Source organism: Protopterus annectens, chromosome 7.part1 (assembly GCF_019279795.1).
Source record: "Protopterus annectens isolate FY-2018-M chromosome 7.part1, PAN1.0, whole genome shotgun sequence".
Classification (NCBI taxonomy): domain Eukaryota; kingdom Metazoa; phylum Chordata; order Ceratodontiformes; family Protopteridae; genus Protopterus; species Protopterus annectens.
In genome coordinates, this window is record NC_056740.1 from 5145921 (window position 1) to 5163423 (window position 17503).

The 17503-nt window shown below is 39.2% G+C and overlaps 1 protein-coding gene across 1 annotated transcript in view; it reads right to left on the minus strand.

Annotated features, from left to right (window-relative positions):
• LOC122807522 (solute carrier family 26 member 6-like) overlaps positions 1-17503 on the minus strand; it is a 516873-nt gene that overhangs the window by 350692 nt on the left and 148678 nt on the right. Inside the window, exon 7 of the mRNA XM_044078447.1 lies at positions 13267-13349. Within this exon, the coding sequence (XP_043934382.1) occupies positions 13267-13349 (83 nt within the window). The remainder of the gene's footprint in view (positions 1-13266; positions 13350-17503) is intronic.

The window sequence follows — 17503 nt, forward strand, 5'->3', positions numbered from 1 at the left end:
TGTATAATCAGAACACCAAAACACCAAAAGATATGTTTAGAAACATGGGATTACAGATATGATGACACTTAATAATGGATCACAGTATGTATGTAATTCAATAACTGACTCAGAATAATAGGAACTTCAACATCCTGTTCTGTGTACAGTCTAATATGTAAGTTGAAATGTCTAGAGGTATTAACAAGAACCTCATGAAAAAAAAATCAAAGTTAACAGTAATTATTTTATTAATATTCACTTAACTTTGCTAGGCTACAGGTTTGGGTTTTTCAACAGCTAAATTACTGGGGAGTCATAGAATAAAAGAGAATTCCTATATCTACTCACTTATTAAGTCCTGAAATTTTGAGGTCATGTAACCAACACTAAAACTAAACCAATCTAGATGGAAGCACTGCCATGATCAGAAAGTAAGACACATCATAATTAAGGAAAGGAGACAGAGTGAAAACAAAGCAAACTTCCTGAAACAAGCAACAGGAAGATGTCATTGTGAATGAATGACAGCAGCCTAGATCACTTGCTGTTCATATTAGCAATGGAAAGTTGCCTAGGAGAAATCAGAAACATTTGTTCAAGATGAGTATGTTTCATAGTGACTGCAAGGTAACTGCAGAGAATAGTACTGTCAGTGGCGCAACAGGTGACTCATTTGCCTTTGATGCAGAAGGCTGTGGGTTCTATGCTCACACAGATAAATAGATTACTGACACTGCAGTATAGCATAATTGTTGTACTGTACTTCTGAATGTGTTGTCTTTCAGAAGAGGCATTAAACTAATGCCCTGTCTGCCTGAGATAGTGGATGTAAAAGATCCCACAAAACTTATCAAATGGTGTCAGGGTCCTTTATTTCTATACAAAAATAACTCTTATTTGCAAAATATTTACAAATATGTACAAATATATAAATATATAAATCTGTTTATACATATTCATAATTTCCTTAATTTATATACAAAAAAAACTATTTACAAAACATTTACAAATTTTCAAATATTTACATATGTACAAATATATAAATATACAAATCTGTTTACACATATTCAAAATTTCCTTTACAATCATGCAAAATCTTCATCCTTAATAGACCTTACTCCTCTTTCTATAACCACCACCTGATTTTACTTAATATTGTTGCTAAAATTCATTTACCATTAAACATAATTTCATTCGTTCTTTTATACCATATAACCCATATAACATATAAGAACTTTGTATCTATTCTAACATATTCTTTACTTCATAGGTTCATAGGTTCATACTAGGCTATCTGCCCTAGGGCATTTATAAGCCTAGCCAGAATGTGTTTGGCTTTCGCCACCCATTTTAAATTAATTTTGCTATGCTCTTTTTTAAGGTTAGTATACTGTGCCTCTGTCTAACAGTGACACAGAAGTGATACCCAGGGTAAACCTACGATCCCCCATCCACTCATCAAGATTCCTCTTGAAGAGAGTCAATGAGGGACTCTGCCTAACCTGGACTGGGATTTTATTCCAGAGTGAAGGGAGCCTCTGGGTTATGAATCTGTCTCTCCAGCATGTCCTATTTATTTCAGTACTGAGGTTCAAGTCTCTCAATCGCATAGCTCGATGGGATTTGGATTTTCTGAGGTGCAGCATGTCCATTAATTCTGGGTTGGACATGGCTTTATATGTCAGGCACAGATCGCCTCTGAGCAGGTGGTATGCCACTGAGTAGAGCTGGAGTTTCTTTAACCGGGCAGCATATGGCATCTGTTTGAGCCCTTTGATCCTCTTGGTGAGGTACTTTTGGGGTCTTTCCAGTTGCTGCAGGTGTCTGGTAAGGTACATCCCAAAAGGGGCATTGTACTCAATTATGGGCCTGATGAGTGATGAGCAAAGAGGCACGATGACCTCCCATGATCTAGATGTGAATCCCTTCATGATTAGGTGGGCTATATAAAATGTTTTTCTAACCACTTTGGCCACGTGTTTGTCAAATGAGAGATTGCTATCAACTTGGGTCCCCAGGTCCCTAATTACTTCTTCCGTACTTAATGGATTACCACTTATGTGGTAATTTGTGGGCACTTTGTTTTTGCCAAAGGGGATGACTATACACTTTTTGGCATTTAGCTTGAGGCCATGGCTCTGGCACCAGTTGTCTGTTTCTATGAGGCCCTTTTGGAGAATGCTTGTGTCGGCTGGAGAGTCGATTATGGTGCCCAGTTTGCAGTCATCTGTGAACTTGGTCAGCCACAGTCCTTCCGTGTTGGCCTGTACCTCTGAGAAATATATACCGAACAAGAGAGGTCCCAGGACTGAGCCTTGTGGGACGCCACTTGTAACTGGTTTGGAGCCTGACATGGCTCCAGCAATTCTAACCATGTGGGTTCTGTCCTTGAGCCAGTTTGCAACCCATCTAGTGACATAGGGGTTTATATTTAAGCTGGTGAGCTTATCTATAATGCCCGAGTGGGGTATTGTATCGAAGGCTTTTGCGAGGTCCAGGTAGGCTGTGTGGACCACCTTCCCCTCCTCAATGGCCTTGGTGACTGTTTCAAAGAAATCGACCAGGTTTAAGAGGCAGGATCTGCCCTTAACAAAGCCAAACTGGGTAGGATCCAATGTCTGTAGGTCCCCAATATCTTTATTTATAAGGTCCATGATGATCCTTTCCATAGCTTTGCAGAACAAGCTAGTCAGGCTTATGGGGCGATAGTTTCCAGGATCCGTTGAGGCACCACCTTTGTGGAGAGGGACCACTGTTGCTGTACGCCACTCTTTGGGTACATATCCTGTGGTAAGGCTGAGATTGAACAGTAGTTTTATGTTTGGGTTTAGCTCTTCTTGGAGTTCATGTAGGACGCAGCCCGGGACACCGTCTGGTCCCACTGATGCTGTGTTTTTTGCTTTGGAGAGGGCGGCTCTTACCTGAGCATCTGAGATGTCAGGGGGGGGCAGCACTCTGCTCGGATAGATATTTGCCCTTTTGGTGGGGAGGGGGGGGTTTGCACTGAATCTGTCAGCTAGGATGTTGGCAATGTCTGTGGGTTTGGTGTATTTTTTGTCATTTTGGACTAATTCTGAGCATATCTGGGAATTCCCACCCAGGTTCCTAACATAACTAAAGAAAGCCTTGTGATTATCCTTAGTGTCCTGTGCAATTTTTCTCTCGAAGCTGGCCTTAGACGATTTTATGAGAGCCCGTAGTTTTTTGCTAATACTGATCAGAGATGCCTTCCCTTTTTGGGATTTTGCTCTATCATGTAATACTTCCTCCTTCTATTGTATAATTTTTTTATGGCTGGGGTCCACCAGACAGGATGTCTGCCTTTGGAGGATTGGGTCTTGGTTTTATTTGGGAGTGCATGATCCATGCATTCCTGAAGGTGTTCATAGAATGCATTTATAAAGGATTTTGCGGTCTGGGCCATATTTTCCACAGGCCCGGGGGCTTTAAAGGATTCCACCTTGGTTTTGAGGAGTGTGAAATTTGCTTTAGAGAAGTTTTTCACTGTGGTTTTCTGGGCAGAGGGTGGGGTCGGGATGTGAATATCCAGTGAGATTAGTTTATGGTCTGATCTTATCAGTGAGAGATACACTTCTGGTCTGGAGCATAGAGTCCCCATGTTGGTGATGATCAGGTCCAATATGTTTTCCTCTCTTGTGGGAGTGGTAACAAGTTGTTCCATAGCATTTGAGTTTATAAATTCTAGGAACCTTTGGGCTAGGGTGTTGGAGCTAGAGTAATGCTCCCAGTCAATGTTTAGGTAGTTGAAGTCACCCAATATAATGGTGTTTGGAGAGACCTTCATATTTTCCAGTGTTCTCAGGAAGGCCGAGTGGAGTTCCTGGGTTTGGGAGGGTGGTCTGTAGCAGGCTATAAACTGGAAGGCAGTTTTACCCACTGTTAGTTGCACATGGATAGTCTCTGATGCTTCGTGCTGTGCCACCAACCTGGAGGTGTGGGTATCTTTGACGAATATTGATACTCCCCCTCCTTTTGTGGTTCGGTCCAAGTTTTGGGGCCGAAAAGCATGGTATGAGGTATAACCTGGTAGTGCTGGGGTGCTCTTGGGAGCCTTGAACCAGGTTTCTGTTACTGCACAGATATCAATGTTCTCCATGCTAAGGAGAGTTTTGAGTGCATGCATCTTGAGGTTTAGACTTCCGGCATTGAGTAGCACCACTCTTAGTTTCTTATCCCTTGTGATACCTACGAAGGTGGGTTTGTCTTTTGAGCCTTGCCTAAAAAAGGCACTATGGGGGTAGCAAGAGCCTTTGCCAATATCCGAAAGCCCAGGGGTGATAGGTGCAAGCCGTCCCTAGCAAAGTATCGTGGCTTGTCGAGCATGTCATCCCAGGCTGACAGGCATTGGATCCCCTTTGAATGACACCAATACTTAAGCCAATTGTTGAAATTGATCATCTTGTCTTCATATTGTGGCATCATTCTTGGTGAGGTTATGATGCTACTCAAGGTCAGGGTCATACCGGCCTAGGCTACATGCTCAGAGAGCTCCTCTATGTCTCTTTTCATGTAGTCCAGGGAGGTACGTCTCAGGTCATTCACACCAGCATGGACAATGACTGAGTCATATTTGTACTTGCCTTGGAGTGACCTGAGTGCTTGTGTTATGTGGCGAATCCTAGCGCCTGACAGGCAGCTCACTGTGACCTTCTCCTTGTTCAGCCTGGTGAGTGGGACGTCAGTGTGCCTGACGATAGAGTCACCTATTACAAGTGTATCAGGTGTGTTGTTTAGCCTTAAGGGCTGTGACTGTTCAACACACTGGCTTTGTGAGCTATGTGTTGCACGTGTTTTGTTTTGGGGTAGCGGTTGCTTGGGTGTCTGCTTTGGAGGTCTCTACTGCTTAGGCAGATTTTTATTTAGAGCCTCCGAGTATGTTTTTGTGTGTATATGTGTTTGGTTTGCTGTCGTGGTAGGTCTCTGTGAGACTGGAATTGTAGTAAGTGTGGTTTCCTTTTCCTCCTGACTGGTTACGCCAGTACTGAGTTGAGAGAGCTTAGCCTCCAGTTTGGCTATATGGTTGCATCTCTCACATGTGTTGGAATTTGTTGGGAGGAGGAGAGGGTTGTCTGTGTAGATGAGGCAGTTGTAACATTGCCTCAAGATTCCCAGATTCACCAGCTGGACCGGAGAGGAGATTGACAACTGACCTTTGGACATGCTAGAATAGTATTGGGAATTCCTTTATAATTGAAAAAAAGGGCCAATGGGGAACAAGGTACTCAAGGGGAGTTTGTGAGGGTGTAGTGCTTTTAATTTTTTAGTGCTGACTTATATAATTGCTTTAGTGAGCAAGTGCCAGGTAACTTAAATGCAATGTGCTACAGGTAACTTAAATGCAAAAACGACAAACAGTAACTTTCATTCAAGTGATACAAGGAAATAAGTACAGTAAGCAATGCAGATATCACTAGGGATCCACAGAAGCGCTGTATTCTTATAATAGCCATAATATCCATATTTAATCATATCCCTGTTTATTTTATCCATGTATTTTATACCTTCAAAAATATTCTTTACATAGTTTTCACCATAACTTTTTCCTCTTTTACATTTCAAAAACACATGTTCTGTAGTTTCTTCTTCTTGACAATGTAAACATACTCTATCACTTTCTTATTATATGACATATTTCCTTTTACTGACAAGTTATTATTACCAGTCTCCATAAAAATTCTTGATCTTTAAATTTGCTCTTCAGCAATTACATTCTGCTTGCCGAGCACACTCAAGCAAATCTGCAGTCTGCGGCTACCACTCCACCCATACAGTATAAGAAGGAATCAGTACTGCAAACTAAACAAGGATATACATTTTGAGCCTCAAGAGCAGGAGCACACTCAAGCAAATCTGCAGTCTGCGGCTACCACTCCACCCATACAGTATAAGAAGGAATCAGTACTGCAAACTAAACAAGGATATACATTTTGAGCCTCAAGAGCAGGAACACACTCAAGCAAATCTGCAGTCTGTGACTACCACTCCACCCATACAGTATAAGAAGAAATCAGTACTGCAAACTAAACAAGGATATACATTTTGAGCCTCAAGAGCAGGAGCACACTCAAGCAAATCTGCAGTCTGCGGCTACCACTCCACATATACAGTATAAGAAGGAATCAGTACTGCAAACTAAACAAGGATAAACATTTTGAGCCTCAAGAGCAGGAGCACACTCAAGCAAATCTGCAGTCTGCGGCTACCACTCCACCCATACAGTATAAGAAGGAATCAGTACTGCAAACCAAACAAGGATATGCATTTTGAGCCTCAAGAGCAGGGTCAGTCCACCCAGGAATTCTACTTGTATGTTTTGTGAGAGTGAAGCTATTACATTAGCAGTATTTCTTAGTAGTTCTCAGCTTGCTAATAAAACTGACTGTTGTAGCCTTGTGTCCTCCCCACCATCCCCACTAGTACAGTAATCCTAACTGTCCAATAGACAGTATACATTTAATTCACATCCCTGTGACTAAATTAACCATCAAGCAGCCCTCTCAGTGCTTTTGCCTTAGTTTGTATCACTTGGAGGCCCACCTGTTTATTTGCATCTCTATACATTCCCCTTCATTGCTAATGTATCTCCCTACTCTAATCTGTGCACAAACTGGTTACTAATCAGCAAGTCAATGTGAAAACACACTCCCAACCTTAATAAACTTTGCTGCCTCTTCTCTCCTTCACTTTACAGGTAGTTGGAATTATTACTTACCCTCTCTGAGGCCTTCACTGATTTCAACTGATTGCCTCTCTGGTTTCTTTGCATTCCACCTGGTTTACACCCCTTGTGCTATCTGCCTCCCCCAATACAAAGTATATATTAGAATCCTGCTGAACATGGAGCCATCTTTAAATTTCTAGTCTCCCACCAGGACACAAGTGCTCTTCAGCAATTACATTCTGCTTGCCGGTAAGCCATTAGACCTCAGGAATTTGTTTAAAGTGTTCAGATTTGTAAAGTAATACTTACTTTTTTCTTTTGTCTTGGTTGGCTCTGCCCTGCTCTGTTTGCCTTCGCTAATGCTCGGGCTCTCTTCACTCCCCTGCCCTGCCCCTATTTCCTCCCACCCCCACTACTTCTACATTTATAGCAATCACAGCCGCACACACAGCTCACCCTCACATCACCTCCACCAATCACAGCTCCTCAAGTCATATCACATTATACCACACCAACTTGCTCCTCACAAAATACTCCCAATCACTCTCATTCCCACTAGGCATTTTTTACATCACCCACACTACTTCCCCATCCACATATAGTGCAACCCTATAATTCCTATTTAGACCCCCCACCTAGAAACAACTTAAACTTTATAACCATGACTATCACACAACTAAGTCTAGTCTGCCTTCTCCTAATTCTTTACAACACCACAAGTTATCATTCTAGCAATATCCCTAAACTTGGTAGCACAACACTACATTATGCACTCTCGTATACAGACACCACACATTATAAAAATATCTGCCCACAGTTATTTAAGAACTACATAACGGACCAATTCAGAACTATACACATATGCTCTCATTCCTACTCCAAAAAACACAATACTTTCTCACACTCCTCACCAAACTCCAACATCTGTATAACCATTTTAACTCCAGGCTCACCATAAGTGGGGATATCCACCCCAACCCAGGCCCAAATCCATCCTGTCCAACACAAACTGCTCCAGTACAAATGTCAGAACATAACACACCCACTTTCTTCATCCCTGGGCAAATCAACAACAGCAGCAAAACCAACCATCTTTTAATGCTAAATATTAATATTATAAGTATCAAAAATAAAATACCTGAACTCCAGGCCACAATAGTACACTACTCCCCAGACATAGTTGCTTTAACAGAAACCTGGCTAAATAAAAACATAGCTAACTCAGAAGTTCTCCCTACCGGGTACAATATCATTAGACAAGACAGACCACTTCATAAAGGGGGTGGAACTGCCTTACTGTACACGTCCAACTTAACTGTCCATCAATTACCAAACTCCTACCCCTCCCCCAATAATTGGGACATACTTATCTCACAGCTTCAACTTCACCCTAAAAAGGTCATCACCACAATTGTGATCTATATTCCACCTGGTAATACACCTGCTAGCCTTGAAGACTTCTTATCCTGGTGTTCTTCCACATACTCACAAGAAACCCTTATTCTGGGAAACTTCAACCTAGATTGGTTCACCTGTATATCCGAAAGACCAAGTAATCTAATAAATCTCCATGGTTACCAGCAGCTAGTTCAAATTCCAACTAGATGTGATAAAAAATCTAAAAGGGAATCCATCCTTGACTGGGTCATAACTAACAACCCCACATTGTACCCTCACACAGGCAGTCTCCCAGACACCTTAAGTGACCACAACATAATATACTTTATACGTAGTAGAACAAGCATATGCAAAACCACTAACTATATATCCACTAGAAACACAAACAAATTCTCTCCTGAGGTCCTCAACACTTTACTCTGTAACTGTGACTGGACCCCCCCCCCTAAAAACCCTCCCACTTGATCAGGCTGTAGCATATTTCAACAAAACATTTCTACAACACCTAGACACTGTCGCTCCATCGTGCAAAATCAAGGTTAGAACCTCTACAAACCCCTGGCTCAGTAAAGAAACCAAACAAATCCTCAAGTCCGAGACACTGCCTGGCTTTACTATCAAAAAAACAAAGAAACACAACCCGCAAAAAAATTGGAAAAATGTAAACCAGCTACTAAAATCCACCCAAAAGGCTACCCCCAAACCAACTAACCCTGACGCTAAAGTTCCCATCGAAACACAATCCAACTCTCACTTTGCTAACTCAGTTCTATCCTTAGTATCACAGGACAGTTCCTTCCTCACTATCCCCCCAACACAAATAACACTAATACAAGCTTTACCCTCAAAACAGTTTCCTCCACTTCAATCAAAAGCATGCTCTCCAAACTAAAAACCTCATCAACAGCAGCCAAACAACTCCCCAGCTATTTCTTGAAACTCACAGCAGATGCTATTGCTATCCCAGTCTCCACTCTCATAAACAGATCAACTGTTGAAAACTATGTGCCCAAACTCTGGAAAATATCCTATGTTACACCCATACATAAAGTAAGGACCTCCACTGAACTTAATAACTACAGACCCATTGCTTTACTCTCCCCCCGGCCAAAATCCTAGAAAAATGCATCCATACCCAGATGCTAAACTATCTCCTAGACAGCAACATCCTGTCACCTACTCAGCATGGTTTCAGACCTGCCCATAGTAGCACTACAGCCCTCCTCTGCTTCGCAGACACAGTAAACCGTCTCAAAAATGAAGGCCTACAAGTGTCAACTCTTTTTTTGGATATGTCCAAAGCATTTGACACAGTCTCACACCAAATCCTGTTAAACAAACTAAACCAATATCATCTATCAAATTCCACTCTTACCTGGTTCCAAAGCTACTTAACTGACAGGTACCAAGCTGTGAAATGGGAAAATTCTCCCTCTCCTCAGCTGCCCATAACTATAGGAGTCCCACAGGGTTTTATCTTAGGACCACTACTATTCACAGTCTTCACAAATGACCACCATACCTCCACACAGCATGCATCTATAATTCAGTATGCAGATGACACTACCTTAATCTGTGCTGCACAAAACATTCCCACCCTCCTGAAAACAACTCAACTAGCATTCTCTGACGTTAAAAACTACCTTACCAAAGCCCAACTTATCCTCAATCCAAAGAAAACTCAGCTTATGATTATAACCAGTTCTAACAAAAGCACTAACAGTTAATTCACTATCTACTCCACAAATGCTACTCCAATCGCTCCAGTGGCACAGGCTAAGCTATTGGGAATAACCATAGACTCCCACCTAAAATTTGATAGTCCTCTCAACTTAACTATTAAAAAAGTACATGCCAAACTGGGGTCACTCTATCGTATCAAACCATTTCTTACCAACAACACAAGATCAGCCATTGCTCGCGCCCAACTTCTATCCACCGTACTCTATGCATCTCCCATTCTGACTAATCTCAACAAAACTGAACTAAGCAAAATGGAAGCCTGCTATAACAGAATTGCCCGCTTTGCTGCAAATTGCTCATATAGAACTCATCACTGTACTGCTTTGAAACAGCTCCACTGGCTTGAACTGCCCAACCTCCTAACCTACAATCAGCTCTGCCTCTGTCATTCTATTACCTCCCCAATAAGTGTCCTGCCCTCAAAAACCTAGTACAACATCACTCAACCAAAAGGCCTCTTAGATCATCAAGCAAACTACTACTAGAAGTCACCAACAGCTACAATAGCTTTGGAGATGCACAAATAGTAGTTCAGTGGCTAAAAAATGGAACTCTGTCCCCACTAGCATTCAAAACACATCATCCAAAGCCTCCTTTAAAGACCTCATCAGGCAACATCTCAAGCAAAGTTGGCAGTGCCATGATTGCTCCCCAGGCTAGTGAAAGCAGATAACATATACATACTAAATCTAGAGCACTTGTAATAGTTTTCAGTCTTACTCACAAACACTGGCTAATCAACAATGTATGTACTGTACCTGTGTACTATATATGTATTCTGCCTATGTTCCAAACTTCAGCTGTACACCACAAATCTATTAATTACCTTTATTTTTAAAATTAATATTTTTTTGTTTGTTCTCTCCACTGTAACTGTATATGTGCCGCATACCACTGTAAAAACATGTCTCTTGTAATTTGTGTGTATACTAATCATGTCTAAAAAATGTGTCTGCAATTTTTCTTTGTGGAGCATTTCTCCCCAGGCCTCTGCTGAAAAAGGGCCTTTTCGGCTCAGTCAGACACCCCTGGTTAACAAATGTAAAATAAATAAATATACTACTTTCTGATTACACTATTTGCTTCTTATTTTTATAGCTTTATTTTTTTCATCTGTTAGATTTTCCCATGGTTTTACATAGTAATGTTTTATTATTACATTCTTCTACCATACTTTTTCTTCTTTTTCTATATCATCAATTTTTATTTTCTGCAAAAATATTTTTCTTGGTAACATTTTATTTCTTCATTTATACACTCCTTTTCTCATTTAGTCTTTTTTACCATATCCCAAAAGTTATCATACTTATATTTATATAATTTACTATTAATCTCTCATCTTTTCATTTATCCACTTTAACACTTCATACAAATTTAATGACGCAGCGTATACTATTGGGTTAATTAACCCTAAGTCTTCTTCTCTTTATTTACATACAAAACTCCTCTTTTTACTGGGTTTAATCTGAAACTTCATATAAATGAAAAATAAAAGTATCTGCAATGATTCCTTTTCAAATACTGTTGGCTACATAAATACACTAGCTAACTATGCTGGTTTTCTCATCAATACCAAATGTATCAAATAAGCCCTTTTAATTGAATGATAATTTGTATGTTCTCTAGAAAAGATGTTTGTTTTATTTCTTCTATTGTTTTTCCCATTGAACTCTACTTAAGTCTTTATTGCCAAATGTTTTACCTAACACAGAAATTTCATTCATTTTAAAATATATACTCCCGATCTTTACTATGTCACCCAAAGCTTTACTTTTCTCTTTATTTAAAGGCATCCCTATCATCCTTAGAGACTCATTTGTGCAAATTATTACTTCTTGTATCCAAATTTTGTTTTTATATTTATTATAATGTCATCTGCATACATTAACAGAACTGCAATTCTTAACCCTTCAGGTATTATATACCCTGGCTCCTTCATTTTGTAAATTATTTCGCATATTATCACATTCATAACTAATGCAAAGAGTATACAACTCATTGGCCATCCCTGTCTTACACCACCCTTCATATGTACCTCTTGGCTTAACCAGCCATTTACAAGTATTTTTACTTTATTATTACTATATGTTGACATACACAATTTCCTAACTTTCTCACTTATAGTATAGTCTTTCATTATTACCCACTAGATTTCATATGCAGTTCTGTCATTTGTTTTATTAGCATCTCCTAGCATGACTTTTGCTTCTTCTTTTCTGTTCATAATATAATCCACATTTTCTCTATCATTAATAATTCTTGACATCCCCTTTATAGTATATATGGTAGCTTCCATAATATTTCCATTTAATTTCAAATTTATTTTGTATTATTTTCATAACAATCTTATAATCATTATTATTCAATAATACTGGCCCCGGTTTTTTAATTTTCTTCTTCCTTCTTCCATATGAATTTACGTATTCCACTACATAATTCTTTATACATAAAACCTTCATTTAACAATTCATTCAATATCCTTAAAAATATATATATTTTTTGCCAATCCCATAAATGTTTATACATGCTACAGTTTAAAAGGAGAAACGCTCTTTTTCCATAAAATATGTTAAAGGAAGGGGACAGGGCATAGAAATATGACCTAAATAGAGGGGGGGGGGGCATATCATCCATTTGGTCACCTGGTAGTTGACGTCTGTCTTTTTTTTGCTGGGGAGTGCACAGATGTAACTAATAAGCTGATCAGTTATAGCTTGTTATAGTTAGAGTGTAGTGAGTTTATTTATTTATTTTTCTCATCACTGAAAGAGCTGAGGGGGTGGGGCACTTGCTCATAGTACTGACCCAGGGTTCTAACTGAGTCAGCTATGCTTCTACCTAGTGGGACTAACTTGACAACAAAGGATAAATAAAGCCTCCACATCTAAATCAATCAGAGAACTGTCAAGAAATATCCAAAGAGGCAGTCCACATGTCATTTGCATCACTAGTTGATAAGTTTAGAGGCCATCCAGGTTAAAAATATACAAACAAATTCATAAAACAGCAGACTTCCATAAGTATTTGATGTTTGTAAGATTTCTCAAAAAGCTAGTGGCTTATTCCATCAGTACACAAGACTGAGAAATATGATAATAAAGGTTACTGAAATATTCTGCTATATTTGAAATGATGTCTTAATGCAAATGGTTCTTTATATGATATGGTAAGTGCAATGTGTAATAAAACATAATCTGCATCAAAAGGTTGGGAATCTTTTTAATTTCTGATAAAGGGTGTATATCATTATGAGATTGCTGCTTTTAGCCTCCCTTAGAGTTCACAGATGTACATCATATAACCTAGACTCAATATATGTTACACAGTCTGAAAATAAATTCTGATAAAGCTTGTCGTCTATGTCTACCTTTTAATATGCATTTTCAAACATCATATGTTATACTGGCATCAGGTGAATTATAGTTCTAAAATTAGTCGAAAATGTTTGTATTTACACTTACCCAGTTTGAATAGCACCAACAACATCAGTGTTGTACTGGCTGTTTAGATTCACTCCAGCTGATATTGCTGTTGAAATAATGAGCTATGAAAGAAAAATGAGAACAAAGTCAGACTGCTGTTGTTATACAATGAAAAGGATTCTTGGACATTTTTTGTAATTGTAAGTAATAAACACTTTAGATGACAGCAGATGTCCTCATGTAAAAGGAAACTGTAGGAATACACTAATGAGGACTTGCCACTATGAAATGTTTAAAATGATTTCTTATGTAGGGGGTTAGTTGTTACAAATTCTGTTACAGGTTTTCTTCAATGGAATGGCACAGCTTTCTTTTTTCAGTGGCCACCACCAAACCTCATAGCAGCATAATGTGAGTCATCATATCGTACTGACCTACAGAGAATGCTTGGCTGAACTGTTTATTATATGTGATGCCATAGTTATTAAATAGGATGTTCTCTAGCATTAATCTAAAGAAACAACATTCTTTTACTAGAACTGTGCACTGCAACTTATAAACAGTTTTAAGAAAGCTGACTTAATTTTTTTGACTCATAGTAGGTTGTTAGGCTATACTTGGTATGTTGATTGGTTGATTATTGGAAATTAGGGTATATTACATTCAACATGCCCTTTAATTATAAGTGCTGACATCATTGCACAGAGCTTTTGGAAATAGAGATATTTTTTGTATTGTCTTTATTATGGTTCCATCTCAGATAGAATTATTTCTGTGAGACATTACTCATATAGAAAGACAACCATAATGTGCCCATTTATGGTGTGCATTACAAACACAACCACTGAATCAGAAGATGTGGTTCTCTAAGGAAAAAAAGATATTGTGTTTTCTGCAGGTAAGCAGAGTAGCACCTCATCCTGAGGAGTTTAAATACCATGAGCTCTTGATTACGAGTAAAGTTAGAGTAGATTAGGGGGCTGACTAATGAATAGATAAAACAGCAGCAGTATTGTTGGGTGTTGAACTAGACTATGCTAATGGCATTGCAACTGAATCAGAAGCTCTCAGTTTACAGGTGAGTGCATGATCCCATCATCCCCTATGCTCACAGCTTTTGGTTAGTGGCTCAAAGTATGACATTGGCCATAAAAATGGATGAAATGAGATACCTTCACAGAACTGCAGTTCTCAGTTTCCATGATAACAGGAAGAACTCATCAATATGGGAGGATCACAAAGTATATTGCTGCTTTTCTGGACAGAGAGGAGTGAGTTGAATTGGTTTGGGCACTAATCAGGAAATCCCCCGCACACCTTCTACGAGAGGCTTAGTAGTAAGGACTCACTGGTAGGAGGCTCTATTGCAGACATCAGACACTTGGGAGAGAGATTATGTCACTTAGCTTGTCAGGCAGCATCCAATAATCTTTCAGGAAGAAACAAACTACTGATATGGGCAACACAATATAGTCTTCTGGTCTTCCTTGCATTACCTGTTAACCACCAAAATCCTTATCAGCATAAGAAGTTTAAAAATATATGGATGAAAGGATGGATGGATGGATGGATGGATGGATGGATGGATGGATGGAATTATCCCATTAGTGTGAATTTAAATTTATAGAGTATTTTAACATCGTATTTGCTATCCTAACATTAAAGAGACAGATAAATTCTTTGTTCTGTTCATTATTCCCACAATCCCACTTCACACAACAAAACAATAAAACACAAAACTGGTACTGTGTACAATATTTTAATATTGAATGATGTGTTATTCTGAAGAGTGATGAATGTTCCCATTGTTTTCTATAATAACTGCCATCCAAACTACCCAAGAACAAGCAGTTGTGTCAACACTTCAATACAGTCTTCTACACACACACACACACACACACACACACACACACACACACACACACACACACACACACACACACACACATATATATTGTCACTATTGTTTATCGTCTCACCTCTTTACTTGTGCATCTACATGCAAAAGTTACTGGCTACTGAGTGTTAAGTTCTTGTATGTTACTTCTGAATCAAATGTTTATCTACTCTATGTATTACTAGTGTATGAATTTGTATTTACTGTTGAATGATATATGTTAATTGTGCAGCTTTTCTGTCTGGTCATCCACTAAAAATGGGCTCTGAATGGCCAAGTGGACTTTCCCGGTAAACAAATTGCAAATAAAATAAATAAACATTTGAATTTTCATTAATTCAAGCTGCATGTAGAACAAAGCCAGTATATATGTCACTAATCAGCTACCTATTTCTTTTCAACCAAAATTTCAATTAAAATTTATTGAACTTTGCTGGTATTTTTGATATTGAACTTTCTTGGTAAGACATTCTGAACGTCTGTCACTCTTGCAATAATCAACCTCTTCTTTTGTTTGCTATATAACACGTCCCCTAAGGACATGTGGACATATGCACCTCTTTTAGACCTTTTCCCAGTGCAATCTTCAGTTAGCTCAGTACAATTAACCTGAAAGCAATCCTTAAATGCCTTATACACCTAGATCAAATCCTCCCTCGATGTTATGCAAACAAGCATGCAACATACCCACATTCTAAGTTCATACTCATAAATCAATTGGTGTAAGCCACACTTCATTTTAATTTAGCTCACTGGCACAGAAACATAGCATTTTATGTCACAGCTAAGGCTCTGGGTTCAGAAATGGATGCAGGGCATTGTAAAAGTTAACTAGTGTTCTCTCTTAGCAAAGTGGTTAGTATCAGAACTCACCTTGTAAGTCTAGCTCCTGAATAAGAACAGATGATTGGCAGTCATATAACCTTTGATGTAGAGAAACCTGCAATGGACACTGTCCATATCCCTCAGTAGTGCTATCCCTAAGTGAAAAAGGTGACAGCTTAACAGCAAAGATGATGGCTAACTATTTCCGACCTCAGTAGAGCCACAAACCCACAAGCTTTCTAATAGTCACACAGTTATTCTTTGCAAGATGTCAGGGTCTTTAGTGTGAACAGCCATGTCCAGGATCAATGTGGTAAGTAGTGACATTTGACCTGATAAATACTGGTGAGGTAGTACAACCTGAAGGCCTGAAGGGGCAGAAGGACGTAGGATGAGAGCAAAAATATGAAACAAAAAAATCAAATCATAGGATCATAGGCGGTTACTAGGCTATCGACATGGAGGTCATTTCAAGCCTAGATATTTCATCACAATGTAGTACCATAGATACTCTAGTCAATACCCAGAATTGCATTTAGTAATGACTGGTTATGTCCAGGAGGGTTGTGGGCACTACCCCTGATAAGAATTTACTGTGCCCCATCCACTCATCCAGGTTCCTTTTGAACAATGTCATAGAGGTGCTCTGCTTCACATGAATTGGCAGCCTATTCCAAAGATACGTCAGTTGCTGGGAGGCAAATCTGTCCCTCCAGCACATCCTATTCAAGTTGTAGGCCATATTTAGGTCCCTGGAATGGGTAGCTCTAGCCCAGTTTGATTTACAGATGTGCAGCAGATTCATTAGGTTTGGGTCGGAGATTGCTGCTCCAGCCAGGAATAAGTCTCCCCTAAGAAGTCTATACAATATAGAGTATATTTACAGGGACTTTAGTTGGTCTGTGTAAGGCACATGCTGGAGTCCCTTGATTTTCTTTGTTAGAAACCTCTGAGGTCTCTCCAATTGCTGCAGGTGCTTTGTAAGGTACTTGCCAAAAGGGGCGTTATACTCAATTATGAGCCCAATTAATGAGTATAGAGAGGTTAAAACCTACTTTGCTCTAGAGGCGATGCCTTTGCTAATCAAGTGTGCTATGCAAAAAACCTTCCTTACCACAGTAGACACATGGATGTCATAGTTAAGGTCGCAGTCTACTTGTGATCCTAGATCCCTTACCACTTGTTTGGTATATAGGGTACTGTTAAAAATCTCCTCTGAATGGGATGAATCTTTGTGCTTACCCCATATTCCAAGATAGATCTTCCTGAAATAAACACTTTGAAACCTGAGAAATTTCTAAATGTAGCCTTTCATTTGGTCTGATTTAATATAAATTCTGTCAGTGTGCCCTTCCAAGGTAAGCTACATGACATCTATAAAGTCTGGAGTATGTGCATGTGCAACATTCAAAAAGTCAGTCCAACATGATCTAAGATTTTGCCGTGGCATTTCTAATATATCATAATATGCATTTAGATTAATGTCCATCTCTTCTGTCCTACTCACTCAATGTCAACTTGATCCCTACCTGAAGCTGAGGAGTAACTGATAGC